Source organism: Erpetoichthys calabaricus, chromosome 1, assembly GCF_900747795.2.
Source record: "Erpetoichthys calabaricus chromosome 1, fErpCal1.3, whole genome shotgun sequence".
NCBI lineage: Eukaryota > Metazoa > Chordata > Cladistia > Polypteriformes > Polypteridae > Erpetoichthys > Erpetoichthys calabaricus.
In genome coordinates this window covers 214116551-214135301 of record NC_041394.2, presented here as the reverse complement: position 1 = coordinate 214135301, position 18751 = coordinate 214116551, and the positions used below count along the sequence as shown (strand labels likewise).

The window sequence follows — 18751 nt, the reverse complement described above, 5'->3', positions numbered from 1 at the left end:
TCTGCAGTAGTTTTCTCTATGGAATTGCAATGCTTTTTCCATCCCTCTGGTTGATCAGAAAGATATACAAGTGAAATAAAGCATTTTTTGTAAATGTGAAATATCAAAGAAGAAAGTTTTACCACCAATAAAGCACTCCCAAGTCTACAAACAAGTTTTTTTTCAGTGACTTTGTACTATGCAATAGTAAGACATAAACTAAACTTCAAGTTAATCTGATAAAATATTAAAAGGTTTTAAATAAATCTGAAAAATGTTAGATAAATGAAACCTAGTAAACAATGCACTGTATGTATTTAATCATGTACCTGTCATTGTTCTAAACCTAATACAGGCAATAGTTTATATTTACATCATTTTATTAATACTAAAAAGGAAAGTTTAGAGGGAGATGTTAAAGTCATCGGGAACTTTACCCAAATATTAACTCCGCTACCTTTACAAATAGGTGCACAAGGTCAGGAGTTTTTGATATAATCCGTGACTGTTTTTTAAGACAGCATATTAAAGCACCAACAAGGGGAGGTCTGTCTAGATTAGTATTCTGTAATAATCAGAATAGAATTGATGGGGTAAAGGTAATTGAACCATTAGGATCTAGTGACCATAATTTAATAGATTTCAGTGTTTTTGCAGAGTGCATATTCTAAAACAAAAATAACTGCATATATTTTAGTAGGGCAAACTTCATCCTCAAGAAGATAAATTGAGATAAGCTTTTAAGTGTGGAGACAGTCATAGAGATGCAGGTACATATAATGCAGGGCAAGTTCATCCCGAAACTTAGAAGGAGTAAGAAATTAAAGAAAACTCTGAGGAGCTAAAAGGAAAAAAAAACAGCAGTATAAGGCATTTAAGACCAGTGAACTGTAGTGCTAACTGCAAAGCATATGCAAACTTGAGACCAGTGGTGAAAAAGGTTATTAGGTTCGCTTCCCGGTTCCTCCCTGTGTGGATAGCGCTTTGAGTACTGAGAAAAGCGCTATATAAATGTAATGAATTATTATTATTATTATTATTATTATTATTAGGAAGGTTAAAGTGACAGTTGGAGAGAAATACTGCAGAAAAGACAAAAGATGGCCCAAAGAGATTATTTCAATATGTTAGTTGTAAAACAATGGTCAAGGAAGAGATGAAGAGTATTAGGAATGGTAAAGGTGAGCTAGAATATACAGACAGTGAAACAGCAACTGCTTTGAACTTGCACTATTGAAATGTATACATGTGAAGAAGTCGGTAAACTCCCAAAAGAAAATTGTAGAGGGAGAGGTACTACATGAATTAAATAGGCTGAAATCTAACAAATCACCAGGACCAGATTACATTAATACTTGAGTGCTTAAGAAAGTTAGCAAGCACATATATAAACCTTTGATGCATACTGGAGAATTTCCTAAAGACTGGAGTCTAGCGAATATTATCCTGTTGTATGTAAGTAACTCTAATTTAGCAAGTTTAATGTGCATCACAGGTAAACTAATGGAAGCAATTATTAACAAAAAGATCAAGCAGTATATGTCTAGAACTGGAGTGTTAGCAAATGCTCAATATATCTCCAGACGTGGCAGATCATGTTTTTTACAAATCTGCTGGAGGAAGCAACAAAAGGATACAATTGGAGAAATGCATATAATATTATTTATCGAGATTTTCAAAAGGCATTTGGATAAGGTGCCACATGACAGGTCAGTGATCAAACTAACTGGAATGTAGGAGTCATAGTGGGCTCATCACTGTCTACATCCAGACAATGTATAGAACCAATCTAAAAAGCTAATTGGATGTTAAGTTATATATCACAATGTGTGGAGTATACATCAGAGTAGGTTATGTTTAAGGTATATAACATGCTAGTGATGCCTTTCCTGTAGTTCTATGTTCAGTTCATTTGTTCAGTTGTTGTCCCCTCATTACAAAAAAGACGCCAGAGAAAGTCCAGACTAACATGACTATGTTGATTCTGGGACTAAGACGTATGAGCTATGAGGAGAGATTGTTTGCTTAAACTATTGGAGTATTTAAAGTTACGAAAGGAATTAGTGCAGTATTCTGAAACAAGAACATGGGTACATGGGTTGGAAACTTCTAAAGGGCAGATTTTGCACAAAAAAAGATTTTCATCATGCAAAAAAAACCAAAAATGGAATAAATTAGTGTGGTGGAGATGAGCCTGTTCTCATCAAAACTTTTCTAATGTTCTTAAATATGTACAAGAGCATTTGGGAAAGTAGTTCTTCAGGAGACTAAATCTAATTGAAGTTTTTTTTTGTGCGGATGAAAAGGGAAAAATATGGGATTGACAAACACAAAGTGACTGCCTTTATTATTTACTCTAGTTACATATATTTTTGCAAACATCTTGATTATGTGTTGGTTAAGAAAAACATGGTCTAAGTGCATGTGTATCTTGCTATCACATCAAATGTTACAAATATGGCATTTAATGGCCATTAGTTTTGGTAATTTGTGATACATTCCCATCCACTCTTCTTCTTTCATTTGATTCTGAACTACCGGGGAAAAGATTGGAACCACTCTCAGTAACTGTGACAATTCTCTGCTTAAAGTTGGTTAAGTTGTTTGAATTGTAAAAATTTTGTGAAATTTGCATTAGCCAAACTACATATGATCAACAAAGCCATGTTTCAGAGACAAAAACAAAGTTGCTTTAAACATAAATAGTACCTCACTTGTGCCCAAACTAGTATACTAATACAGTTTAAAAAAAAAAAAAAACCTGTAATTTTAGTCTATAGTTGAGTAGGTCATTCTTTCTATTTATAACTTAAATAATTTTAGTCAATGGTAATTTAGACATGCTCCTCTAGTGAGATGTGTCATATTTTGTTGTGTACAAGCTGTCACCCTGTTAAAATGTAAACATAAAACCAATGTCTCATGTAGGGATTAAGAGACTCTACTGATTGCAGTAGTAAAAAAGCAAGAAGATGGGATGTATGCTCATTACAGGACACATTTACAACGAAGCACTATAGATAGATAGTAATTTATTATACTAGGTCAGTCAGTTGATACATATATGAATGTAATCATATATGACAAGCAGAATATTGATTTTGAATTGTGGATTGATATTTTTGTGTTTCATAATATATTGAATTTTTAGACATTATTAAAAACATATTGTGATTCAGGTCAGTTTGGAAGGCATGTACTGGTTACAGCTCGTTGCTACACCACCTCACGACGAAAAAGCACGGGATCCCTGTTGGCAGCCCCCCAGGCAGACACACAATTAAATTCCACCCTCCAGGCAGACACACAATTAAATTCCACCCTCCAGAAATGACCATTTGTCTGCTGCATCCAGGTGTTACATGGATGTCCCCTTGGCCTGGTCCAACAATGAGGTTTCTGTGAGCTGAATCACCCCTGGGGTACCGCAGCATATGGCCTTAGTGCTGTAACTGATTCTTCCTCACAGTGCAGATAATGTTCCTCATTTGGGACTTCATGAGCAACCACTCGTCCCACACAAAGTCAAACCAGCAGTACCCAAGGATTTTCCGAAGAGACACAGTATCGAAGGAGTCCAGTTTTCGTCTCAGGTCACTGGATAGCGTCCATGTCTCGCAACCATGTAGCAAAACAAGAAGCACCAGGACTCTAAAGACATAGATCTTTGTCCTTTTGCAGAGATATCGGGAGTGCCACACACCCCATTCCAGTGACCTCATGATCCCCCCATGCTCTCCCAGTCCGTCTGCTAACTTCATAGGAAGAGTCCCCAGAGGTACGAATGTCACTGCCAAGGTAAGTAAACCTCTTGACAAGGTTGACATTCCCTCTGCAGACAGACACACTGCTGATGGCTGTGTCCAACAGGTCATTAAAGATTTGGACCTTGGTTTTTATCTAGGACACTCGCAAGCCCAGATACTCTGATTTTTTGCTCAGTCTCTCAAGAATACCGATCAAAGCCTCCATTGACTCCACAAAGATCACAGCATCGTCAGCAAAGTCAAGATCAGTGAATCTTTTTTCACTAACAAGTCCCATTTTCCAGTCAGTTGGGACGATGCCTTACCAATTGCCTGTGCATCGGGCAGTGTCTCAGCACCACACCATTTCTGATCCTGAACAGACCTGACCTCATTAGCTCTCCAGTGGTTTTGATCCTTTCGAGGATAAGGCTCGCAAGGCCTTTTCCCCCATCCCCTTCATAATACGAGCAGCTTTCCTGTGGCCGGCTGCAGTAGAACTAATCCCGCTGTGAGCAGAAAGTAGTCTTGTCTTTTGTTTTGGAGCTGTGTGAAATTTTTTTCGGTGGCTGGAGTGCCAGTCCTTCCACAATCGCCCAAGTTTTCCCTGTAAGTTGGAGGACCACTTGCAGGGCCAGATGCAGTTTAATGTCATATCCAGGACAGATATGATTGATCAATATATTTATTTCTCTCACGTTAAGTATTAGAGCAGTTTTACAAGAACAGGCCATTGAACCCAATGAGCTCTACAATCAAATTGCTTGCATTAGAATATTTTTTTAGTTGTGTGTGTCCTGCGGTGGGTTGGCACCCTGCCCAGGATTGTTTCCTGCCTTGTGCCCTGTGTTGGCTGGGATTGGCTCCAGCAGACCCCCGTGACCCTGTGTTCGGATTCAGCGGGTTGGGAAATGGATGGATGGATGGATGTACTGTGAATGTTATAAGAAGATAGTTAACTATAAGATAGAATAATTGTTTACATATTCTCTACAGTTGGTGCTCTGTTTGGTTAAGAGAGAATGTTCACAGTTAACACAGGGAGAGTTTATCGGGAAAAGTTCATTTATAAACCAAAGCCTTATACATAAGGCCACAGTTATTGAAACTTAACCATAGTACGAAGAGTCCAGGAAGAATTTAGAATTTTATGTTCAAACCTGAAGCATTAGAGGAAACATATAATCGCATGACAGAAAGTCTTTAGAAAGTGAAACTCCTGTAGGTTTATGTACTATTACAGTACTGGCTGTTTATTGTCCACCTGCTTGAGTGTGCGATTATATTAATTCTCTTTAGATAATTATGGCACTTCTTTACACTGCCAGATGTCTCTTGATATTTACTATAGTTGAATTGCATTACATTTATGATTTTTAAAAAGAAATGAAAAAATGTTTTGTAGCATTGCCCTGTGGAACTCTTCACCTCTTGATCCATATGACAGTGACATATCCTGGGTGTGAAGAACTAACTTCCTACATTTAGATAAATTTTTATCTAACCTGTAATCCCTATATATCTGAATAGTTTTTGAAATATCTAGATTAAATTCCACACAAATGTTACAATTTTGTATAGACATCAGGGATTGTGATATGCCAATATTAAGCACACAGAATGTAACGTCCTTACATCTATGATAATTGGAAATTTCTGTACTTCATTTATGTTTTTAATCTATGAACAGAAATCCGTGCACAAATACTTAGCTAAGATCCTTAATGAATTATTTAATGAATGGCTTACAGTAAGCTATTATAGATCAAAAGGGTTCAGATGATAACATAATAAAGCATAAACTGGATGAAATTTTTTTTTTGAGTTTTAAGTAAATTCCAATCATGTTCTTTCCTGCAATGTATTAGATTGTCCCTTTTTTTCCTTCTGTATTTAGGAAAGCTGTGCTGGAGTTTAGCCGGTTATTTTCTGTGGCCATTTGGAAAGTGTATTCAAAAGGTAATTGCATAGTTTACAATAATATATATGTTTAAAATCTATTTACGGTTTACTACCACCACATACCCAAAAGTCTTAAAAGCTATACCTCTGTTTTAACATTCTGATTTGATAATTTATGCCACTGCCACTGAAATTTAATTGTAGGGATGGTAAAATGAAAAAAAAAAAAAAATGGTAAACTTTTAGTATAATGAATCAGAAGTGTTTCAAAGAATTCTGAACATAAGTTAAATTACAAAATGTACATGTTTAATTTTCATTGTGTTTTTTGTTTATTATGTTGCACACTGGAAGGCTCTGTTAGTTATTTCATGTTTTATGCTTATGTAGTTGCTTTATGTGTAAATGTTTTTCAGGTGGGGTTTCATATATGCAGCACAGTGTGCTGGAGGGCAGCAACACCACAAACAACAATAGGGGAGGCTTGAGATTTGCTTACAGATTATGCTGGTTTCAGTTCAAGTCATTAAGACACATTTCAGCTTGTTAAAAGATGAATTAAGTTCCTGAGTGAGCTACACTTGCAATATTGATCATTTTAAGGCTATTCCACAGTCGACTCTGAGTAGAAAAAGAGTTAAAACAATAAGAGCGCAAATGTTTTTGGCAAAAAACCTTTCATAATTTAATTTTATTAAATAGAATTGATGTCACACTTTGAAAACACATTACTTAGGGTATCTTCAAGATACAAAATAATAGACTATAAAATATAAAACTATAAAGCAGACTACAGAAGACTGTAAGAAGACTTTGAAAATTATGATCCCTCCTGAAGGGTACACAGCTGGTAATATCAAAATGTTTTTAGTAGTTGTAAATATACAGTAAACACTTCAGTAAGCAAAGCCATAAAACAGATTTGGGCAAGATACTGAAAAGTTATGGAACAGCACCTGTAGACATCATTTGCAGTATGCTGGATTACTTATTACTGTTGTAATGCAGCCACATAACTGTCCTAAAAACTGCTATAGTCCTTTTTAAACTGAAAGCATAACTGCATATTATTAGTAAAAATAAACTAGTTTACACATACAAAAAATATAATTAGCCATTTGGAAACTTTTTCCCCCTAAGAGGTTCATACATTATATTTTCCTTCTTTATCATTTGTGAAAAAAAAAAGAAAAACATCTTCAAGATAAAATAAAAAATGTTTATCAGGTATTTTAAATAACTGACTATTGTAACCAGTGAGGAGTCAGGTAAATCATGCAACAAATAGATGATAAATATCACATTTTAGCTTTTATTCAACTAAATCAGTTGACACTTAAAAAAATATTAAACCCTCAGTTGCAATATTGATTAGAGTTTAGCAAACAATTTATTTTAGCAAATAACTGTTGAACTATTGACAGAAGTGCTACTAGCATGGCATACACTTGTTTAATCTTATATAATGAAAAATAAAAAGTATAGCTTTTTTGCTTTTGTTACTTTTGATCTTTTTTCTTTAAATTATTTTTGGGTCTCTAACAATTTCAGACTGTCAGACCAGGCAGGAATGTGCGTTTCCATTTTTCAAAGTGTGAAGCCATATCAGAAGTTGATGAAGCAAGAGAGACAACTCCCCTGGTTGGAACCAAACAACCAGACATCCAGGATGGTACTTCTTCACAAAGCAGATACTGGGTAGGTCTGCATAATTTTGTCTTCTGCACTGTTTAATATGGTTGTTGGATGGGGTGATAAGAAGCTAAGCAACAACCATTGCAAGACCATCCCCTGTTCCTACAGGTCTGCTAACAGGGAATTCGTCCACCATGTCACTTCACAAGGTGTATGTCCTTAAATAGTAATGGGGTCATATTTTGACAGTTGAATCCAGACCTGTATTCAAGGACTTCATTTCAGCTTTATACTGTAAAGTTTTGGCAACTCACTCAGTACTATAGAAGGGATCATGAGATTGAGCAACTAGACTCTTTTGTGAACAAAACCCCAAGAATCGTAATACTCTACTTAGGCTGATGCCTCCCACTTCACCTAAAGCTTTCATTCTGCACTTTTAAATGTAGAGAATCAGATTTTGAGGTGCTGAATCTTACCTGGTTGTGTCACACTTGGCCACAGGTGAATGAATCAAAAGGGGCAATTCAGCTCTCAACTTCTCAAACTAAATACTTGATACTATGTCAGTAAATTTCACAAACAAGAGGAAACACCACATACAACCAGAAGGATGATGCTGAGAGGGTAGGCTGTTGCATATCCAAACAATTTAGAGTTGACTTTGGCTTTTTCAACCACTGAAACAGCTACAGTCCACTTTCTCAGCACTTACTGTTTTATGTCCTAGGGTAGTTAATCATATGTGTTCTTCACATGTACAAGGTGTTTACATTGTATTATAAAATTTCACAGCCCATTAAATTTCAAAGCAGTCTCAAGGACTTGTTCCAGGTGTTGTTTCTGCTTTATGCATCCTGGTTTGTGTGTATATGTGTTTTTTTTTTTCATTTGCTATACTGGTGAGTGTTTTTCCTAAATAGTAAGGGCTTAGAGATAAGAGAACCAATGCCAATATATATGAAAGAATTTGGTAAATGTTTTCATGCAATGCTCATTTTTCTTCAAAAGTGTACGTCATATAGTGTTCATCTATGTATCGTTTTTTTTGTCTTCATTAGGAGAATACAACAATGATTCTATCATGCCAATACAAGCAATTATAAAGTGAATACATCAAAAAATTCATTATATACATTTGTTCTGCTAAGAACAGTATTGGTAGAGTTGCTCCAGTGCTCTCTGTATGAAATATTATTAAAAGGGATTTTTTTTCCATTAAAAAAAAAAAAAAAAAAAGTCCCAGCATGCAGCCCGGAGGGGGGTGGGGGGACACCTCTAAGTGTAATTTTTCTAATGGCTAACTTTACATGTAATGTTCAGTTTCTTGGCATTCTTTTGCAACTTTTTTTTTTTTTTTTTTTGCAAAAATTAGAACACACACAATAGACTTGTACATTTCTTAAGAAAGCTATTTTTTGGCCATATTTGAAACCAGATCTCAACTTTAGGAATGCTAGTACCTTGCAATCCAAGTGAACAGAATAACAGGGTTTCAGCAGTGCTAATGCACTTACAAAGATTTCTTTAACTATCAATTATTTATACATGACTAATTAAGATTAAGCTAAGAGAGTTTACCATTAGTACACTGAAGGAGTGGCTGTTTAAAATGGAGCTTTCTAGAAATAATACATTAAAAATCAGTCATTTGAAGCTGTAATAATCATTAGTAATTAGTGAATACTAGCCAGTTGATAGGTTAGGTGGCATTGTTTTGTTTGTGTTATGGGTTTGGCTGGAACATTTGGTACCAAAGAAGATCATTAAAATGAAAACGGTAGTAGCTCAACTTAGAAGTCTGTAAAGCCTAGCAAAGTTTTTTCTTCTATGATTTCAAGTGGCAGGATGAGATTAAGAAATTATTTTGAAGATAATAACATGAAGTTTTGACTGCTGAAGAGAGACAGAATTCAAACATCAGAGAATACAAGGTTGATCATATAGTATGATAGTTAAGTAATGCAAAAAGTAGAGGTCAATGAGAAATAATCAGACCTGTATTGTCCTTGTTAAATTATGGCAATTTCTTAACGACCCTTTTCTAGTTTAATATTTTAGGATTATTATTATTACCTTCTTGTCCAAAGCTCACTTATATTTCTGTATTGCCTTTTTTCTTATTCTTGCAAGTTTGCGTTTTGTTTGACATCTATATTCTAAACCCTATTTGATCCAATTCAGTTAACAACTCTTGATGTGGCATCAGTCCATCCCAGGGCCCACTCATGCACAAAATCAATCAAGGCCAGTTTGGAATTTCCAGTTCACAAAATATGAGGATGAGGGAGGATTAATGCAGAAATTAGGACACAAGGACAATGACCAGACGTGCGGTTCAAATCTAGATTCATAAGGAAACGGTACTAACCATTACGCCACTTTGCCACCTTTTGCCATTTTACCAGTCTGGTGCTATTTTAGTCACTTTTTAATTATTTTATGACATATATTTTTTTCATACATTATTTATGTATTGTAGTGATTCTATTTGCTGTATCAGTAGTAGAATATTTGTTATCAATATACTCCTCCAGCTGTAGATTTTAAGTATTTTTTAAATTTACATTGATGTCTTTGAGAATTTGTACATTTTTAAAATTGTATTCTATGCCGAATAGATTGTAGGTTATGATAACTGTCTTTATTTTAAATTTCAGTGTCGTCCAAGTACCTATCTGTGGCTGCTTCTGGGATTCCCATTTATGTTTTTGATACATTCATTGGCATGTATCTTGTCTTGGATTTTTGTCTTCACTATTCCAGTAACAAAGATGAATGCAAGGACTATTGGTACAGTCTTGCTAATGCCTCCTGAGCTGGTACACATCAAGAAACCAAAACAGGTGAAGTTTTAATTACGTTTAAATACCATTAACTTTGCAACATCATATTCTATCATTTTAGCTATTTTTACAATGGTTGTGTTTTTGAACTGTAATTAAAATAACTAGTTTGTTAACAATGTGCCAGCTTCTGTAGCCGAGGATCGGACTGCCAAGGTCCCCCGCCTTCGGCCACCACCCAACTCACACTGCACCCGACCTCCATGGCCCCTCCCATAGGTGGTGAGCCCATGGGTGAGCCGAGCGGGTGTGGGCATACTTATTGCCCCCCCGACTTGAAGCCTGTTCATTGGGGTTTACCCCAGTGGACGAGAGGGTAGCTTCCCTTCGCCTTCAGGTGGGGGGATGGGTCCTAACTGTTGTTTGCGCGTATGCGCCGAACAGCAGTTTGGAGTACCCACCCTTTTTGGAGTCCCTGGAGGGGGTGCTAGAGGGCATACCTTCTGGGGACTCCCTGGTTCTGCTGGAAGACTTCAATGCTCACGTGGGCAATGACAGCGAGACCTGGAAGGGCGTGATTGGGAGGAATGGACCCCCCAATCTGAACCGGAGCGATGTTTTGTTGTTGGACTTCTGTACTCGTCACGGATTATCCATAACGAACACCATGTTCAAGTATAGGGGTGTTCATATGTGCACTTGGCACCAGGACACCCTTGGCCTCAGTTCGGTGATCAACTTTGTGGTCATGTGACCTGCGGCCACGTGTCTTGGACAACTGATCACCACCTGGTGGTGAGTAGGCTTCGATGATGGGGGAGGATGCCGGTCAGGCCTGGTAGGCCCAAACGTGTTGTGCTGTCAGAAGTAGCTTCAACTCCCACCTCCGGCACTTTGAAGACCTCCTTAATCCCACTAACTTGCCTTCCAATGAGGAAGCAGAGCCTGGGGACTCGGAGGTGGGCTCCCCCATCTCTGGGATTGAGGTCACCGAGGTGGTCAAAAAAACTCCTTGGTGGCAGGGCCCCGGGGGTGGATGAGATACGCCCGGAGTTCCTCAAGGCTCTGGATGTTGTAGGACTGTCTTGGTTGACACGCCTCTGCAACATCGCATGGACATCAGGGACAGTGTCTCTGGATTGGCAGACCGGGGTGGTGGTCCCCCTCTTTAAGAAGGGGGACCGGAGGGTGTGTTCCAACTACAGAGGGATCACATTCCTCAGCCTCCCTGGAAAAGTCTATTCAGGGGTCCTGGAGAGGAGGGTCCGTCGGATAGTCGAACCTCGGATTCAGGAGGAACAGTGTGGTGTTTGTCTTGGTCGTGGAACAGTGGACCAGCTCTACACCCTTAGCAGGGTCCTGGAGGGTGCATGGGAGTTTGCCCAACCAGTCTACATGTGTTTTGTGGACTTGGAAAAGGCATTCGACTGTGTCCCTCGCGGAATCCTGTGGGGGGTACTCTGAGAGTATGGGGTACCGAACCCCATGATAAGGCCTGTTCGGTCCTTGTACGATTGGTGTCAGAGCTTGGTCCGCATTGCCGGCAGTAAGTCGAACCCGTTTCCAGTGAGAGTTGGACTCCGCCAGGGTTGCCCGTTGACGCCGATTCCGTTCATAACTTTTATGGACAGAATTTCTAGGAGTAGCCAGGGCGTTGAGGGGGTCCGGTTTGGTGGACTCAGGATTGGGTCACTGCATTTTGCAGATGATGTTGTCCTGTTTGCTTCATCAGGCCGTGATCTTCAGCTCTCTCTGGATCGGTTTGCAGCTGAGTGTGAAGCGGCTGGGATAGGAATCAGCACCTCCAAATCCGAGACCATGGTCCTCGGCCAGAAAAGGGTGGAGTGCCCTCTCAGGGTTGGGAGCGAGATCCTGCCCCAAGTGGAGGAGTTCAAGTATCTTGGGATCTTGTTCACGAGTGAGGGAAGAATGGAGCATGAGATCGACAGGCGGATAGGTGTGGCATCCGCAGTGATGCAGGCTCTGCATCAGTCTGTCGTGGTGAAAAAGGAGCTGAGCCGAAAGGCAAAGCTCTCAGTTTACCAGTCGATCTATGTTCCTACCCTCACCTATGGTCATGAGCTATGGGTAGTGACCAAAAGAACGAGATCACGAATACAAGCGGCTGAAATTAGTCAGTCATCCGGGAGGGGTTCACAGTAGAGCCGCTGCTCCTCCGCATCAAGAGGAGTCAGATGAGGTGGCTCGGGTATCTGATCAGGATGCCTCCTGGACGCCTACCTGGTGAGGTGTTCCGGGCACGTCTAATCAGGAGGATGCTCCGGGAAAGACCCAGCACACGCTGGAGGGACTATGTCTCTCGGCTGGCCTGGGAACACCTTGGGATTCCCCCGGAAGAGCTAGAAGAAGTGGCCGGGGAGAGGGAAGTCTGGGTATCTCTGCTCAAGCTGCTGCTCCTGTGACCCGATCTCGGATATGCGGAAGAGGATGGATGGTTAACAATGTGACCTATGCATCTGCATAAACATTATATTTGTGTGGTGTGCTTGATGGGCACAACCCACATGTCCTGTATGGGTTTTAAACAGTATAATTATCAGCATTGATCAGTATTAAATAATGTATGGAATTATAAAGTTAGTATTATTTAATGTATGTGATGGTGAAAACCTTCCAATGTCTTTCTGTTAAAGATAATCTTAAATTTATAATATATAATATGAGACATCTGAATTGACTGTGTATATGAGATAGGATATGATTGAAAAGTTGAAGTTTTTTATAATGATGGCTTATACTTTCTGTAATATTGAAATGATTCAACTTATACATGTATGTGCCAAATACCATTAAAAATAATTTTCAATTCTTTTGGTTATATTTTAGCTTTATTATGATGCATCTCAAAGTTAAAGTGCTTTTTTTCTTCACTGAGAATAATAAAGTTGATATAAGGAATACAGTAGATTTAATACAGGGATGGTAATTGCTAAGAAACCATTTATACAATATTATTGTGATACTTCTTCAGTCGCAATTCAATATTATTGTGATTTTTTTTTAACATTTTAAAACATTAAAAATAGCAATTTAGTTGGAGTATATTGCAATTTAATTTTTATTTTATTTTGAATGAAGTTGAAGTTAAATCATACACAAAAATGTTTCTGTTACACCTAATAAGACAAACACTTGAATGAATTCATCCCACATAAGCCTTCCTTTTTTAATTAAAGTTAATTTGACATATTTCAGTAGTCTCCACAGTAATTCTCAGAATCTTGTGCTAGTGCTACATACACACATTTTGAACATTGTTTGACCTTGTGTATGTGTCCTTGCAATAAAGTATTTTGTAATTGTCTGGATAGAATTGAAAGGGTAAAGCTGATTGAACAACTAGGGTCAAGTGACCCTAACATAATACAGCTCTCTGTGTTTTGTCAGAACACAGATGCAAACTCTAAAATGGTTAAGTTTAACTTTGGTAGGGTTAATTTTGAACAGATGAGGCAAAGTCTAAAAAGGATAAACTGGGATAAGCTTTTAAGTGTGGAAACAGTTGAGGAGCAGTGGAACAGGTTTAAAAACATTTTAAATATAATACAGGATAGGTTCATCCCAAAATTTGGAATTAGTAAGAAATTTTAAAAAGCTTGTGTTGGTAAATAAGCAGATGAAAAGAAGCCCTAAAGGGGAAAAAAACGCTGTATACGGTGTATAGGATTATAAGTAAAACATTCAATGCTAAATGTAGGATGTATGAGATCGTCCATTAAGAAGGATATTAGAGAAGCTAAAAGCCAGTTAGAGTGGAATATAGCAGATATGACCAAAAGAGATTTTAAGTAAGTACTAAGTATTTTAGTAGTAAAGGAACAGTCAAGGAAGAAGGTGAGGTGTATCAGGAATAGAAAAGGGAAATTAAAATATACAATGAAATGGCAGATGCTCTGATCTTGCATTTTCCTAAATGTTCACATGTGAGGAATTGAAAAAACCTCCCATTAGTGACTGGGAATACTAAGGAGTAGGTTTGTATATATAATACACACACACTCACACACATACATGTGTTCAGTAATCTTGTGGATGCCTAAATGCACTTTATTGTGAGATAAATACATATAAGAATTGACGTGGCGTTTTGACAGTAAATTATTAAGCTTTCATAGACAAGCGATGTCTATGAATGTGAATTAAACAATGTGCCATCCCCAAATATTGATAGCAGAATAATGTTAATTAACCATTGGGGTATACCAAGCAATGTTTTTTTTTGGAATTTTTGCAGTTATGTCAAACAGTGGAAGCATTCATCATAAGGGAATTTTGAAAATATTGCATTTGAAAATGCAATATTGCTTTTACAATGAAAAAAAAATTCACTTCTTTTCTTTTGTGGATAACTAGACATGATGCTCTCTGACTCCCAAATTTATATAACACAATAAATGAATAAGTATCATATAGTATGTGGTCCTAGCCTTCTGATACTCTCTCATCTGGACCATCCACTTTTTTTGTTACTGTAATTTGAATAGTTTGCTGAAAAGTGTTACATAATGCAAAGATTATGTTTCAATTTCATTTCATTAAACTGTATGAACACAAAACTGTAGAAATAGTATGTTTTCATTCTTCCTATTTGTTTCATGCAGTTGAAAGCTTATGCACATATTTTCATTAGGAGCAAAGGTTTGTTTGCCATCTTAATAATCATTTTAGCATTTTTAGTCTGAGTGTTTCAAAGCAGGCTTAATGGTCATTGGGAAAGCATTTTAAAGATGGAGTGTGTAATGCTTATAATTTGCTTGTAAAATGACATCTGTAATCTAGTGTAGTACTTGTAGTACATGACTTGTTGGAGTAAAATATGTTGACTTTAAATTTAAAATCACCAGACATTAGCACATGGAATTACTCTTTAGAAGCCAGCCTCATGACCAATTAAGTTTTTCTAGAGGGGTTTCACAGTTCTTTTAATATTACTTGTAGTTAATAACCAAATTTTACCACCCACACAAACTGCTAATGAAGAAAAACTCAGGTACTGGAAATTAATATTTAAAATTCAGCTTTAGAGCCAAGACACATATCATAATCTTAACAAATTCTAGTCCTCAAAAGTAAACACAGGAAATGGATATCTATTGTCTAATGCTGAGGCACTGGCTCTTCATCTGTCCCTGAATGGCTAAATTTTGGGGGAAAGCATTTGGCTAAGTGACTGTCTGATTCTGAATGGCATGCTAATAGGTATCAGTAAGACACTAAGTCATTCAGAGTATGGTAGCTCTTTTATCACCATAGTCGGATTTTTAATAGAATTAATACAAAAATTATTAAAGAATTCTGCATCTGTCTGGCTTGTCTGTCTTTGTTTCCTAAAATATATATATATATATATATATGTTTGGCTATTCACATGTGAAAATGAGCTTGTCTTGTATAACTTAAATATTACATTTCAGGTCTTATACCACATACTGAAATATATAAGTATTACCATAGCATGGGTGTCATTAATATACTTAATACTTTTAATTCTTCAGACATTCATCAAGTCATGACACTGATGTGTAAAGTGTTTTACACATTTTTAATCACTCTTTATAAATAGAATTTCCATTTTAATTAACCATCAGAAAAAAAATCTTATGATGCATCACATCCCTTCATCCTTTATTTATATAAATATTTAGAACTCTGCTTAAAAGGCATACATGTATGTGGAAGCCACAGCTTTTATATGACTATGTTGAGCTGAACTTGAAGACAACCTCATTTATAAAGGCGAATCTCCGTTTCATCACCTGCATGCACAAAATGATGTAAATTGAGGGAAAATTGAGAAGCATACATTTTGCACTACCTGCTTCCAACAGTAACACAAATAAAAAAGGAAAATTGCTTGTGATTTCCCTAATGTTAAATGCTATCATTAATTAGTTTTCCTGCTCTCTGCTATGCTTCTCTTATTCAAATCTAGAAAATATGTTACTGCACATTCTTTATTTTTATTAATATAAACTAGCATACTTTGTGCCTTTGTGTTTCACAAATGAAACAATTGAATGTATTAAAAGTGAACATGAGGGAACCATTGTTCTCATATTTGTCTGTAGTTTTGCTTTTAATTTTTACAGCATGGATTTCATTATTTGATTAGAATTCAGACAATCTTATAGCCCTAGTGATTTAATTTCAGTTTATTTGTAGTACTTCCTTTGGGGGAAAGATAATATTCTCTAACTTACATAATACAATTTATAGGGGCTGCAGTCCAGAAACCATATTCAGAACAGACTCACTCAGATACTTGCAGGAAGCCAATTATGAATCTCTCATTTGCACATCCTTCGGTGGTAAGGGGGGAGGTTTGTGGGAACAAACTAACTAGAGTAATAAAGAATGTGAATTTTTTTTAGACCAATAGCTATTTTGATAAGTGGGCAGCAAAGACAGCTAATTAATGAGTTACATTATACAATACCAATATTGTTGGTGTGCTTAATCATTAGTTTTTCAAGGGAAAAACATGAATTAACACTAGAATTCCTAAAGCCTACGAAAAACTCGTAATTCCAGCCCACCTTAAATTCCTGTGCACCTCTCCGTCAGCATCTTTTGTGTTGTAAATGTGTAGATCAGCACAAGCAGGAAGCAGCCTGCAAAAACCACCCACCCCCACCCCTCCCCCACTGCCACAGCTCAATTCGCAAAGAAGGTTCTTAGTCCTCAGCTGTTTATCTTGGAGTGAAGTGCCTGGAGTTGTAGAGGGTAAAGAATATATAGCCATTTGGAATACATACATTTCATTTCCACCAGGAAAGATAGTTCAGTGTCAGGTGCTCCTTCAGTGTAATAGGAACCACAGCATAGAGGGGTGTGTACATTGCAACAGGTACACATGACGTAAATGTAGGAAGGAAGGTAACAGAGAGGCACAAAGGAATTTTAAGGTGGGCCAGGATTACAAGTTTTTTTTGTAGGCTTTGGGAATTCTAGTGTTACAAAGATGCTTGGTCTATTGTCTGTTCACATAAACATGCTTTACATAACTTTTAAACAGTGTTGTACATGGCTGGGGGTCAGACCCGGCCGGGACGCATGGAGGGACCAAGAAGTGGCATATTTGTCCTCCGGGCCACGAGGGGGCAACCACCCTGGAGCAGGAGAGGGCCACGGAAGGGGAGCAGGGAGGCTCAAGTCCGTGGAGGCCCGTATCCACTGCCAGGGGGCGCCCCGAGCCTCAAGGAGCCCGGGACTTATTTACTTCCGCCACACCCATGGAGCACGAGCCTTCCAGGGTCACCTGGAGTGCTTCCGGGTGCTCTCCTGACGCTTCCGCCACACCAGGACGTGACGTCAGGTAGAGCACCTGGAGCTCATCCGGGTGAGGATAAATGGGGCCGCCTCCCTCCTATTGGAGAGCTGGAGTCGGGAGCAGGAGCAGGACGAAGCTCCTGGAGAAAGAGGACAGGTGGCCCAGGGACGAGGAGAGAGAAGGCCCAAGAGAAAGGTGACTGGGGCTAGAGGCACAGTGTGTTGTGCGGGACTGTGTTGTTGTGTTGGAGAACTGAGAAAATAAGTTTTGTATAAAGATGTGGTCTTCAACTGGTGGTGTCCGGGCAAATATCACAACAGGTTAAATAACAATTATTAACACCCATTTCAAAAATTGTAGTAGTCTTTAGAAATCAATTTCAGAAAATAGACAGGGACTTTTGTTTGAACCTTTCAATACATTTGCTTAACTCACTTTATTTCTTTCTCTCTCTCTCTCTCTCTATGCCTTTCTGTTTCTGAGAGGAGGAAATATCATTTGCTTTCCCATAAATCATTGTGTTGTTATTTCTAGTTCACCAATGGAAGATTATAGCAGAGTTTTTGAAAGAGTGGTTAATTTTCTCAGCTGAGAATTTTATCAGATACATCTACATGGGCCAGACAGCTAGCTTCTTTGTATTTTTGTTACTAACTCATACTGTGATCAGCTAATGGGCTGTAGGATAGAGTGTTTTAAATCACCAAGAGAAACAAAGAAGAATTTTAAAGAATTGTAGAATTGTATGTTGTGCAGTGACTTAAATTAAATTTTTCAATCTATAGCATTGGCATCCAACAAAAGCTCTGATTTTTGCATTTTCCATTTGTTTGGAACCTCAACTTAAAACTGGACTATGTAAAACAATACTGAATTACATTTCTTTTTTTATCTGAACTGAATTTTTAACCATTGATTTAACTATACAATTCTTCATAATTTGCCACTAGTGCACTATATTGTTATTAAAATGAGTGCAGCTTCTAAACTTTATAGTTCTAATTTCTATTTTCTTGATTTAACAGACTGATGTTCATATGGAGACTGAGATGATTTTGTGCTGCTATCATGCTTTCAATTTGTATTACTACAAGTACACAGTTGATGGAATCAATGTTTTTGCTGTCAGTATCCTTTTTATATGCTTTGTAATTGTTTGGAAGAGTTTTCTTGGTTTTCGTGTTTGGTAGGGGAAGTGTTTTTCCAGCTTTTTCTGATTCTTTTTTTATTATAAGTAGTGAAAGCATCATAAAATTATTATATGGTGCCGTGCAAAAATCTGTAGATTCATGGAGGAACTGTATCTAGTATAATAAGTAACAATCATTAATGGCCACAGTTAAAAACACTGATGGTATAAACAAATCATGTAGTAACTTAGTTACTTTTTTTAATTTGAGTAATCAATTGAA

General features: G+C 37.5%; 1 protein-coding gene across 7 annotated transcripts in view; it reads left to right on the top strand.

Annotated features, from left to right (window-relative positions):
• cax1 (cation/H+ exchanger protein 1) overlaps nt 1-18751 on the top strand; it is a 93801-nt gene that overhangs the window by 41869 nt on the left and 33181 nt on the right. For all 7 annotated transcript variants that reach the window (XR_003717513.2, XR_003717514.2, XM_028811466.2 and 4 more), the window contains exons 6-9: nt 5623-5684; nt 7179-7325; nt 9923-10108; nt 18365-18467. Coding sequence is in view for 5 of the 7 variants with exons in the window: in XM_028811466.2 (XP_028667299.1) it covers nt 5623-5684; nt 7179-7325; nt 9923-10108; nt 18365-18467 (498 nt within the window). In the remaining 2 variants the exon portion in view is untranslated. The remainder of the gene's footprint in view (nt 1-5622; nt 5685-7178; nt 7326-9922; nt 10109-18364; nt 18468-18751) is intronic.